This window comes from Ursus maritimus, unplaced genomic scaffold (genome assembly GCF_017311325.1).
Source record: "Ursus maritimus isolate PB19 unplaced genomic scaffold, ASM1731132v1 scaffold_3, whole genome shotgun sequence".
Classification (NCBI taxonomy): Eukaryota; Metazoa; Chordata; class Mammalia; order Carnivora; family Ursidae; genus Ursus; species Ursus maritimus.
The window spans coordinates 11,009,614-11,023,059 of NW_024425563.1; the positions used below are offsets into that span (position 1 = coordinate 11,009,614).

Sequence of the window (13,446 nt, forward strand, 5' to 3'; positions counted from 1 at the left end):
CATGGAAAATTCCAAAAACTCAACTAAAAAACCGTTGAAGCTAATCAATGATTTCAGTAAAGTTGCAAGGTGCAAAATTAACACGCTGAAATCAATTGCGTTTCTATACACTAATGATGAAACAGCTCACTAAACCATCCCATTCACAATAGCATCAAAAACAATAAAATACTTCAGAATGAATTTAACCAAGGAAGTGAAAGTTCTATACTATGAGAACTATAAGACTTTGTTGAAAGAAACTGAAGATACAAAAAACACAGAAAGACGTCTTGTATTCATGGATTGGGAGAATCATTGTTAAATAGTCCATGCTACCCAAGGCATCTATAGTTTCAATGCAATTCCCATCAAAGTACCAATAGCATTCTTCACAGAAATGGAAAAAATGGTCCTAAAATTCCTATGGAACCACAAAAGACCCAGAAATGCCAAAGCAATCCTGAGGAAAAAGACAAAGTTCTCCTTTCAAAGTATATTACAAATCTGTAGTAATAAAAACAGTATGGTACTGGTACAAAACATAGACACATAGACCAACAGAACAGAATAGAGGGCCCAGAATTAAATCCCAATATATATGGTCAACTAATATTTGACAAAGGAGACAAGAACACCCAATAGGGAAAGGATGAGCTCTTCAATAAGTGGTATTAAGAAAAGGGGCTATCCATATGCCAAAGATTGAAATTGGACCCCTATCTTATACCAGTCAGAAAAATTAACTTCTAGTGGATCAAAGACTTCGATGTAAGACCTGACACTACAAAACTCCCAGAAGAAAACATGGGGAAGAAGCTCAACACTGGTCTTGGCAATGATTATTATTTTGAGTATAGTTGACCATGTTTCATTCGTTTCTGGTGTACGACTTAATTGTTTGACAAGTTTACACATTATGCTATGTTAATGACAAATGTAGCTACCGTCTCTCCCATTCCATCACTATTACAATATCCTTGACTATATTCCTTATGCTCTGCTTTTCATTCCTGTGACATATTCATTCCATAGCTGGACCTGTATCTTCCTCTTCCCTTTTGCCATTTTGCAAGTTTTTGGATAGGATACCAAAAGCACGAACAAAAGCAAAAAACAAAACAACAACAACAACAACAACAAAAAAAAAAACAGCAAAAAAACCCAACAAATGGGACTACATCAAACTTAAATGTTCTGCACAGCAAAATAAACGATTAACAAAATGAAAAGGCAACGTATAGAATGGATGAACATTTTTACAAACCATGTATCAGACAACAGGTTAATAATCAATATATATAAAAAACGCATACAACTGAATGACAATGAAAGAATCCAATTTAAAAAATGGGGGGAAAATGATGCTTTTCCAAAGAAGACATCTACATGGCCAACAGGTACATGAAAACATGCTCGACGTAACTGATCATCAGGGAAAATGCAAAGCAAAACCACAGGGAGTTATCACCTCATACCTGTTAGAATGGCTATCAAGAAGACAAGACAGGGGCACCTGGATGGCTCAGGCAATTAAGCATCCACCTTCGTCTCAGGTCATGACCTCAGGGTCCTGGGATTGAGCCCCTGCATTGGGCTCCCTGCCCAGCACCAAGTCTCCTTGTCCCTCTCCCTCTGCCCCTCCCCCCCCACTTGTGCTCATGCTGTGTGCATGTGTGTGCACTCTCTCCTTCTCAAATAAAATCTTAAAAAAAAAAAAGAAGACATAGTAAGTGCCGACAAGGGAATGCAAATTGGTTCAACCACTATGAAAAACAATATGGAGGCTTCTCAAAAAATTAAAAGTCAAACTATCGTATGATCCAGCAATTCTACTTCCGGTTATATAGCCAAGGAAATGCAACAAGATTTTGAAGAGGTATATGCACTCCCATGTTTACGGCAGCATTATTCACCATAGCCAAGACATGGAAATAACCTAAGGCCCCGAAAGATAAATGGATAAAGAAGATGTGGTATATATACATTGGAAACTCTCAGGCATGAGAAAGGAGGGCATCCTGCCATTTGTGACAATATAGATGGACCTTGAGCATATTATGCTAAGTGAGAGGGGTCAGACAGAGAAAGACAAGTATGACATCACTTTTATGTGGAATCTAAAATACCCAAACTTGTTAACCAGGGGATGGGGGTTGGGGACTGGGGAGACAGGACAAATATTTTTAAGGGTACAAACTTACAATGAGTGGTATATATTCTCTGGAGAGTTAAAGCACAGTATAGTGAATTTCGACAACAATATTGTATTATATCTGACAAACTTGCTAATAGACACTAGAACTTAATTATTTCAACGATTAAAAAAGGATAATTATGTAATGTAATAAAAGGGCTAAATATCACTACAATGGCAACTATATTACAACCTATAAATGTAACAAGTTAACACCGTACACCTTAAATTTACACAATGTTATATGTCAAATACATTTCAATTTAAAAAATAATGAAAGAAAGGCAAATTATTATAGAAAAGAATATGACCTCATCAAAGAAGTTTCTGAGAATCAATCACTGGAAGAAGAGTTTAATTCACTTCATCCACCCCATTTAACAAGTCTCTATTTCAGTCCCTAGTGGGTGTCTAATATCATACAAAATAATATCCAGATTACAAAAATTTAGAAAGGGTGTTTCTATCTCTGAAACTAATAACCCAGCTATGGAATATTTTCTAGATATATTATTTTTATCTTAAAAAATAATTTCTTGTTATTTGGGTTTATCTCCTCTCTCCTCAGGATTCTTAATAATTTAAATTTAAAAAGTTGCTTTTCACAGGACATTGGATACATTTTGTTTGCTTAGCAATCAAGTCGCCACTTTGCAGCTGACAAACATTAACTATACTTAATGCCCATCAAAAACGGGATTAGAACAGCCTACCTGTGGCTCCATATTGGCCTTGATCACCATTCAATCTCTATCTGTGCTCCTTCTCCCAAGTTACTCAAAAACTTTACTGACAGGACATTATGTATTTAAGCTTAGGTTCAGTTTTAGGTGTATGGGGAGAGGGAGACGACTGAGAGGGCAGACAGGGAGAAAAGCTACAGCTCCCCTCCTTTCAATTCCTTCTGATTACCTCACAATGCCTGTGTGGGGGTGGCTTGGGGCCGGTCTATACAGGGGATGGAAGGGGGCAGATAACATAGGAAAGAGGAAATTTAGCGCTGGACAGCTATAGATGGGTTAGAACCAAAACTGCTTCTGAAAAGTTACTAGGATTTAGATGGTTAGGGTCTAACATAAAGCCAGATTTGAAACACAGTTTTAAAAGGCTGTGTATTCATAGACTTTTGGCAAGGCACCCCATCTGCTCTTGCTTTATGTGAGCAGGGGTTCAAAGGAGTTAGCAAGGAAAGTAAACCTGACACAGTAAAAATAGGAAACACAGTCTCTGGTTGGCAAGCATTCTATTTTGGTGGTTTGGAGTTTTGGGGGGAAGTCAAGGAGTCTAATTGGACTTAAGGGGCATTAGGCTGTCCTTGGTCGGCTGTAAGGGGCTAAACACACAGTTTAGGGCCAAAGGCAGAAGGATTATTCAATGTTAGAGGGGCGTATTTTCTATGGCCAGCAATTTCCTGGAACAAGTGGGCCAATGAGAAGCTTTTTTGCTGGCGAGGAGGTCATACTGGTCCTCTCGCATTGCTGGTAGAGAGGGGAGGGCCCCTCCTGCATGGAAAACTACGTGAATGAAGTCCTCAGGTGAGGATGAGCAGACAATGGTCTTGCTGTTTAAACAGTGAGAAGACTACCCTGGTGAAAGATCATGAGAAATGAAACTCGGGCTTCTAGGAGATGAAATTTGAACGTCTAGAATTGGAATACAGGTTTGATAGAAGAGAACTTGGGATATTATATACAGGGTTTTGAAAACAGGTGTGAAGAAAGAACAAGAATTTAAAGAAGGTTCGGAGAGCACCTCGTTAATATGAAGGGACCAAGTGGGTTATAAGTGAGTCATGACAAAGCACAGGGAAGTTACTTTGAAAATAATTCTGGACCCATTCTTTGTGATAGAGAAAAACACACTTAATATTTAAAAATGGAAGGAAAATTTCTAAATACCAGGGACCAACACAATAGAATACACAATTTCTAAATACCAGAGATCAACAGAAAATTCTGCCCTATCTAATTAGTTGAAAATACAAAGCCAACTCTATGAATGAAGAGTTTGTACAGGTTAAGAAAAATACTTAAGCATTACATGGTCACCCTAGGAACTCATTTTCTAGAAATTTTGGGGGAACTCTTTGGGTCAACTAGTTATAAAGCAGCTAAACAGGAGAAGAGCTTAAGAAATTGCTTCTCTTATGCTTACGGATGTAGGGTTTATTCACTATGTGGGTCACCATGTGGGTTTAAGTTCATGAATGAGCAGAGATTTTAACCAAATATCTCAAATCTGTGTTCTAATCACCGTGTAAAAGGCACAAATGACCAACATTACCATCAAGCATTCTGATCCCCTCAAGGAGAAATTCAAACCTCAACTCTCCTAGTAAAGTTAAAAACCAAAACCCTCATCTTGTGTGAAATAACCACTGTCTTCTCTGGTGGGCATCCTCCAAGGGCTGATGCCTTTGAGCCCCCCAATTATAAAGAAGCCATAATTGGGGCTGCCTTTAGAACCACACAAACTATGCCCTATAATATAGGAAGACGTTGGAGGGGAGTTTCAAGCACTTACCTTCAGTCTGTCCTTCACCCCGGTGCAGACTCAGAGCTGGAGTGGAACCAGCCAAGTTGGGAAAGCTGAGGTTTTCAGTCATTCCACTGCTCGAAAGATCATGATTGAGGTCATGGATGAATTTGGACACTGGAAGTTCTTGGTCTGTGATGGCGGCCCCTTTTCTCAAGAGGTCTCCCACGCCCCAATCTTGTCTTTTCCTCTGGAGACAGCACCCTCATGCAGCCTCCCGTTCCTAAACCAGCCCTGCGGTACGCATTTCCTCACTGCCCAGAGCAAGAGCTCAGCAGGCTCACAGAGCTGTAACTGACTGTTAAAACGGGGATGTTTTCTACCCTTGGAAGGTCCATTGGAATCACTTGGGAGCTTCAGCAATTATGAGAGACCACAGGCTCCTGATTCTGATGATGCGGGTCCCGGGTGGAGTCCTGGCTTTGTGGTTTGTAATAGCTCTCCAGGTGAGACTTATGACCACCAGCTGAAGCTGGGAACACTGGTAAAAACAACTCCCAAGATGTTAATAGATGTTGTGAGGGCTGGGGTTGAGAACGAGGAATGGTGTATTTGTAAAATTAAGCTTGTTTCCCAAATAACCTCTACCCAGGAGAAACTTCGGGAGGAAAGTTTTTGATCTATCTCACCTAGAAGAATTAAAACATGGGGAGAAGGAAGGCACATTACAGTCAAACTGCATTCATTTTCCTCTCCCCTTTTCTCTGGAACAGGGCCTGTGAAGAGGTGGGGGGAGGGCAGTGTGGGGAGGGAATCTGGATGTTGGGGAACACTAGTGGGAATTTGGAGCCTAGTTTGGATCTCTGGATCTCCTCACCCCTTTCCCTGGAGAAATGGGCTGCAGCTCAAATAGTGAAGAATGCCTCCACCCTTTCCTGAGAGTCTTGAAGAACCTTCAGCCAATCCTTTTCTCCAGTTTAAATGGATACAATCCAACCCTCAAAAAAGCACCAGTTGGTGTAGATTCAGAAGTGGCGTCTCAGGTGAAAACCTGATTCTCACAGGGGACGGTCCCTGCACCCCTCCCCCAACATACCTTTAACCTTATCTACTCAGCATCCTCCCCTCCAGTGGGATTGTCTCCCACCTTCATGGATTGGGATTCTCAGTCTCTCTGAGGCTATCCCCTCTCCCAGGGGGACGAGAGCTTTGGGGTGTGGAGAATGAAAGAAAAGGTATAGCTGGTCCAAAGGTCATGATCAAAAGGAATTTTCCATTTCTGTAGTTTATCTCATGTGTTATTCCTTGATTGGCACCATCTACTCCACCAGGAAATTTAGCAATGCAGATTGTCAGACCTCAGTCTAGATTTACAGAATCCGAAACTCCAGGGGTGGATCCCAGCAACCTGAGTCACAAGCCCTCTAGGGGATTCTGGTGCAAGCTAATGTATGAGAACCACGGACTGTCTCGTTTTCTCTGGGCTTTACCTTTCTAACTTTGGGTTACTCTGTTTAAAAAAAGAAAGGGGAAAGAAAGGAACGGGAGGAAATGGGAGAGGGGAAGGAAGGGGAGAGCAGAGGAAAGAGAAGGAGAGTGGGAAAGTGATTTTGAGCTCACTTCAGGCTTCTATTTCCAACAGGCTGCTTAAAGAGAGAGGTTGCTGAGTGAACCAAACTCAGTGCTGCCTCCCGCTGGTAAAAACATTCTGTAGGACAAAAAGGAGCGTGGATACGATTTGGAAATGTCTGGTTAAAGATTATACACAACTAATGAATCACTGAACACTACATCAAAAACTAATGATGTACTATATGTTGGTTAATTGAACATAATAACAAAATAAAAAATAAAGTATTTATTAGGAGGTTGAAAAAAAGAAAGATTATTAGGCTAGTCACAAAATGGATTAAAGATGTAGACAAGCCCCCAAACTGTCAGCTGAGTGGGTAACCCTGCACACCCAGAAGGGCTCCTGAAATGTCACGAACGTCTATTAGAAAACTATCAGGGGCTCTAATTACTTTTTAAGGGGGGGTTGTGAATGGCATCTCGCAAAAATGTTCTGTCTCATAGCAGGTTTGGGAGAACTGTTTTCTCAGTTTCTAATCTCATCTCTTCTCACTAAGTTTCTTTTTTTCTTTTCACTTTTAGTAAGTAATTTAAACTTTTGAAATTTCCATTGCTTCATCTATTAAGTGGGGAAAATGATTTCAAACCCAAATAAAAGAATAAGTCTAGGAAAAAAATAATTATCTTTTTAGAGTCTTCCGAGATCTATGACCGACTAATTCAGCATAATGCATTAAAGGGGAAAGGTAATATGAGGTATTTTCTATTCTCAGATTCCAATACCAGCTGTAACACCAAGCCCATGGTGGATGCAATTTTTGTCATTTATCCAGCACAGCTCCTGCTATGTGCCACGCATGCCCTATGCATTTACAAAAACTCGGTCCACGTGATTACTCTGCGTTGTAGGTACAATTATCTCCATTTGACAGGTGATAGAAGAGAGACAGAGAGGTTAAAGAGCTAGCCCAGGGTCAACAGCGGGTAAGTGGCAAAGTGTGGATTTGAACTCAGGAAGGCTGCCTCTAGAGATCGTGTTCTGTGAGCTGCTCACTAGTTGATGTGCTGTCATTCTGCTTGATTCTCCAGCAATCAGCTTGGCCTTGTCAGGGGTCCAAGAACCTTAGACAACGTTAAAGAAGTTGAACTGCAAAGAGCCCCAGTGGGAGGGACTGAGACACCTAGTTCAGGTAACGGAAGCTAGGTCATTTCCTTGTAGTGCACTGTGTGCGGACTGCCCGCTCCGATGCTTGTCCATTTATGTTACAGCCCTCGGTCCCTGGCTGAACCCTCTGCGTCCGATCTGAGCGTAGGCGCTGTGCTTCACCCTTGTTGTTCCAGAAGCCCCTCTGCAAAGGAGGCTTCCTGTGTTGCTCATCACCTTAGCGGGTTCTCTGCATGATTCCTAAGGGAAAAAATGTAACCTCACAGGCTGGAAGATATGACTGCCTTGATGTTTTTAGAGCCCCCGACATTTTCTGGAGGCTTTAAACAAATCAGTGTCTCGGGTAGTAGGCGAATGAAAGAATCCATGTTGGGGACTTTGAGGGTTAAGAAAGAATAATGATCAGCTGTGCTAGTGATCAGTAGGACGTACAGGACTGCTGCTGACAAAACTGTTCTTTCAAGTTTGAGGGGCCCCATGGTGGGATCCTGCTGTTTGAAGCGAAGCTCAAGAGGAAAGAGCCTTCCTTCCGAACAGCGGGACACCACCCGATTCTGATCCTGAGTCCGCAGTTGGGAACAGTCCTCAGTCTTCATGCCTGACTAGTGGTCTCTGGAGACCGTGTATGTGAGTGTCATTTTCTCGGGGTGTCTTTGTGTCCAGCCCTGTGCTGATGCAGTGTCCCGCAGTGACAGGCCTTGATCTTCTGGGGCGGAAGCGTTATTCCTGTTTTAATGATGAGGACTCCGTATTTTAGGTACTTGCACCAGCCACACAGTAAGTAGGGGAAATGAGATTCGTTCCCGTCTCCCTGACTCCAATCTAGTGGTGGTGTCTGCTCCTTTAACTGCACATATCTCTGAATTCTTGAACTCTGACTAACCTCTGGGGTATCTCATTGCTTTCTTCTAATGCCAGTGTTGGGTCCAGGTGTGTGTGTGTTTTCCGTCTTCGACGGCTCTCTTGTGAGAATGAGAGATATCCATGAGCTTGTAGGGCACAGCTTGTCCCTGCTGTGACTCCACAGAAACTTCATAACGTTTGGAAGACCCCCCGATCGCCAGAAGACTGCTACTGCTGGTCTTTTCCTCTGATAGAAGGTTCTATAGGCTTTCCTATAATGCAGTTTAGAGTACAATATTCACGACGACGTTGGAACAGCAAAAACATAGCTCTGACCCCTCCAAAGTGTATAGCTAAGCACCAGTGTAAAAACGAAATTCTACTAAAAATTATACCCCCAAAATAATTATTTTGAACCAGGTAATAGTTTAGAAACACAGTTTTTATCGCCTTATTTTAAGAGCTTTAAATAATTTTATTTCTGTTTTTCCACTCTTTCTTTCTGTACAAGAAATAAGACAATGGAGAAATGCTTTAAACTTTTACTTGAAGGTGTATCATGTTTAATATTACAACCATATGACTTCCCCTATTTTCAATTATATATAGAAAATAAACATTTGATTCACTTGAATAACTTTATAGTTTACAAAGTTTGCTCACATTGCCCAATATATATAAGCTCATTCAAATATACAGCCTGACATCTTAGAATCTGAGGTATTGACTTTGGGCAACAGTTAAGCCAATTTTTAAATTCTCATTGGAAGCACCAAATTGAAATGCTGTAATCTTCTCTAGAACTATCTTCTGTTTCATGTTTCAGCAAAGCTTAATTGTTCTTTGAAGAATTTCTAACTCTAAAAATGGTGACAATTTATATTCCATGGAAATATAATTATCTTGCTTAGAAAAGAGAAGAAGCATAGAATTGCCTGTATTTTTATAGTTACAATCATGTATTGGCAGCACATGTGAACAACGTAGACATAAAATTATGATGAAAAAATGGGCAACAAAGAGGCAGTGGACATAGATAATGGTCCTATGCCAAGTAAAGTAAATTCTATTTGTGTGTTTATTTATTCAAGCATATTAAATGTCTTGAGCAGCAATCTGGACTTCACCTTTTGGTTGTCTTTCTCAGCATATATATTTGCTTCCATTGTTAATACTATATATTATATACTTTGAGTACTATATATTTTTAATTGGGTATTATATATTTTAAATGAAAGTTAATTATGCTTAATTTTGCTAGAATTTTATAACTCTTGAGGTTAATAAAGTTTTCATGATGTAAAAAATAGAGAATAATGTCATGATACATGTGAAGATAAAACTAAAAAGCTTCTGCACAGCAAAGGAAACCATCAGCAAAATGGAAATGCAACCTACTAAATGGAAGAAAATATTTGGAAATCATTTATCCAATAGGGGTTAATATCCAAAATATGTAAAGAACTCAGGTAACTCAATGGCAAAAAACCAAACGATCCATTTTAAAAATGGGCAGAAGATCTGAATAGACATTTTTCCAAAGAAGACATCCAGATGGCCAACATGTACATGAAAATAAATGCGCTTGACATCACATGTCATCATCAAAATCACAATGAGATATCATCTCACACCTGTTACAATGGTTATCATCAAAAACAGAAGTGATTACAAGTGTTGGCAAGGATGTGGGGAAAAGGGAACCCTTGTGCATGTAAATTGGTACAGCCAATTTTGAAGTTCCTCAAAAAATTAAAAATAGAACTACCATTTGATTCAGCGATTTCATTCCTGGGTATTCATCCAAAGGAAATGAAAACACTAACTCAAGAAGTTATCTGCACCCCCATGATACTGCAGCACTATTCACAATAGCTAAGACAAGGAAACAACGTAAGTGCCCATCAACAGAAGAATGGATAAAGAAAATGTGGTATATATACGATGAAATATTAATCAGACATAAAAAGGAAGGAAACTTTGTCATCTGTGACAACCTGGATGGGACGTGAGGGCATTAGGCTAGTGAAATAAGTCAGACAGAGAAAGACAAATACCATATGATCTCACTTATATGTGGAACCAAAAAGGGAAGGAGGGAAGGAGGGGGAGGGAGAGAGAGAAAGAAAAAGAAAGAAAAGAAAAGAAAAAGAAAGGGAAAAGTAGCTCATAGATACAAAGAACGGATTGATGATTGCCAGAGGCCAGTGTGTGGGGAGTAGGTGAAATGGGTGAAGAGGGTCAAGAGGTACAAAGTTGCAGTTACAAAATACATAAGTCATGGAGATGTATGCACAGTAAAGTGACTATAGTTAATAATACTGTATTATACATTTGAAAGTTGCTCTTAAAAGAGTAGATCTTAAAAGTATTCATTACATGAAAAAAAAATTGTAACTATGTACGGTGACCGATGTTAACTATACTTATTGTGGTGATCATTTTGCAATATCGACAAATATTGAATCATAAAAAAGCAGCTCTTACTTATTTTATCACCATTAGCCTGAAGACAGTTGTTTAATCTGGTAAATTCAGAGGAACTTCTGCCACCCTGAAAGAAAGACGATGTTAGCTAATCATAGTTGTCCCATGATGTTTGGTGCTACCCCAAACCATCTTGAGGTAAGTTGATTCAAACATTACAAAAAATATTGTTGGTAACTATTTGAAAAACTTTAACAGGTAATTCAATCTTATTAGAAATTATTTTAAAAAATGAAAATATTATAACCCAATAACAAATGTAATATTTGAGCAATGCTCAAAACTCTTACCTCTAGAACCATTTAAACACTTACTAATGAATTTCCTTTATTTCACCAAATCCTAAGCATTTAAAATATTTTAGGATTTTTTACATAGTTTCTCTTTGGACTAGAGTTTTCCCTAACTTTTTCCCCTTTACTCCTAAATTATTCCATCAAGGAATTTAGAGTTTCTCTAAACTCTTATTTCATTGGCCTCACAATTGGCGAGATAGATTCACATAACTCTGCAATATTTTCTGTACTGAAATTTCAGATCTACTTTGGAAGTTCTGTCTTATGGTATTAATCTTACTGCACTGGTTCCAGCAACTACAAGGCAATTTAAAAGTCAGATATGTCTAAATACAAAAGCCAGAGAAATGCGCTGATGTAATTTTTTATTTAATTGTTTTCTCCATACACTAATATTCCTGGCTTCAAAAGATAAAGAACATTTACTATTTTTTAAAAGAAAGACTAGGGGTTCCTCGGTGGCTCTGTGGTTTCAGCTCAGGTCACAATCTCATGGATCATGAGATTGGGCCAATGTCAGGCTCCGCACTCAGTGGAGAGTCTGTTTGAGGTTGTCTCCCTCTGCTCCTTTCCCTGCTCACCCTTCCTCCCTCTCTCTCTCAAATCAATCAATCAATTTTTTAAAAAAAGACAAAATATTCTGACAATTTAGATGTCCCAAACCCTAATGTGGTCCCTCAGTTTTAGAATATATGCTTCTCAGGGATATTTTAATATATCCCATTTTTAAAGCTAAAAGATGGACAGTTACAATTTTTAATTTTAACTTCTAAGTGGGAACTTCCTCTGTGTTTTTGCTTCAGCAAACCACATAATTTAAAAGGAAACCCTACTCAAACAACATTCTCTCTATACTTCACATGAGTCTTCTCTGCAGTATTCTATACAAAGAAGCCTTCACCTGAGCATTCCTCAGGCTGTAGATGAGGGGGTTCAGCATTGGGTTAAAGAGACTGTGAAATAGGGACAGTATTTTCTCCAGCTCTTCTCGTCGATTGGAGTCTGGGACCATATAAACCAGCACAGCTATGCTAAAGAAGAGCCCCACCACACAGAGGTGGGAGGAGCAGGTGGAGAAGGCCTTCCTGCGGCCCTCCCCGGACTGGATCCTCAGGATGGCAAACAGGATGCGTAAGTAGGAAACCAGCACCAAGCAGACGGGCCCGACTAAGATAAACACACAGGCTGCAAAGATGACCATTTGGTTGAGCCCGGTGTCAGCACAGGCCAGCTTGAGGACAGATAGAATTTCACAGAAGAGGTGGTTCACTTCCCTGGGTCCACAGAAGGGCAACCGTAGAAGGAGAACTGCATGTACCAGAGACAGAATAAATCCACATGACCAGGAAGTCACAACCAGGACCATGCACACTCTCCGGTTCATGATGACAGTGTACTGGAGGGGGTGGCAGATCGCCACAAACCTATCATAGGACATAGCCACCAAAATCAGGCACTCCGTAGCAGCAAAACCCAAATACAGAAATGTCTGCATAATGCATGGAACAAAGGAGATGGTTCTCTTCTGATTCACTAAGTTTGCTAACATCTTGGGGACATTATTGGATGCATAGGACATGTCAATGATGGCCAGGTGTGAGAGGAAGAAGTACATGGGGGTGTGCAGTCTCAGGTCCAGACAGATGAGCCCAAAGATCATGCCATTTGCCAACAGACTGAAGATATAGGACAGGCAGAAGGTCCAGAAGAGGAATGCTTCCATCTCTGCGCTGAGCTGGAATCCCAGTAAGACGAATTCTGTGACCCAGGACTGGTTGCTTCCCATTTCTTAAGACAGTTTGTCAAGGACTGAAGTGTGAGAAAAGGCAGAGCTGGAGAATCGACGAAAATTGGAGCTACTTAGCTCAAAATGAGCTCAGAGAAAGGCTGTACATTTGGCCCCACTTGCCAGATCCCCCTATTCCCAAAATTGGTTAGCTTCATGATTTGAACTTTTCATAAGGAATAAGTTTAAACTCCCAGAAAAGTGTCACGAATTATGACAAAGAACCCCATATTCCTTTACACGGATTCAACAAATTTTGATATTTCTTTCATATTTGCCTTATTCTCTTTTTCTCTACATTTACGTACCTTTTCTTTTTTTTTTTTTTTTAAGATTTTATTTATTTATTCGACGGAGATAGAGACAGCCAGCGAGAGAGGGAACACAAGCAGGGGGAGTGGGAGAAGAAGAAGCAGGCTCATAGTGGAGGAGCCTGATGTGGGGCTCGATCCCATAACACTGGGATCACGCCCTGAGCCGAAGGCAGACGCTTAACTGCTGTGCCACCCAGGCGCCCCTTATGTACCTTTTCTGAGTGCAGGATGAATTCAGTAACTTTTTGAATACTGAGAATTATTGTATATCCCTTCAGAGGATACCAGTCTTAGGTAATTGTAAATTCTCGATCTAGTATATATTAGGCCTG

General features: G+C 40.2%; 1 protein-coding gene across 1 annotated transcript; it reads right to left on the reverse strand.

Annotated features, from left to right (window-relative positions):
* Positions 1-11,870: 11,870 nt before the first annotated feature.
* Positions 11,871-13,116, reverse strand: LOC103669077 (olfactory receptor 2A2-like). Its single transcript, XM_008697400.2, has one exon. It carries the CDS (start codon positions 12,798-12,800, stop codon positions 11,871-11,873), a length of 930 nt encoding a protein of 309 aa, XP_008695622.1. The 5' UTR covers positions 12,801-13,116.
* Between the last annotated feature and the right edge of the window lie 330 nt (positions 13,117-13,446).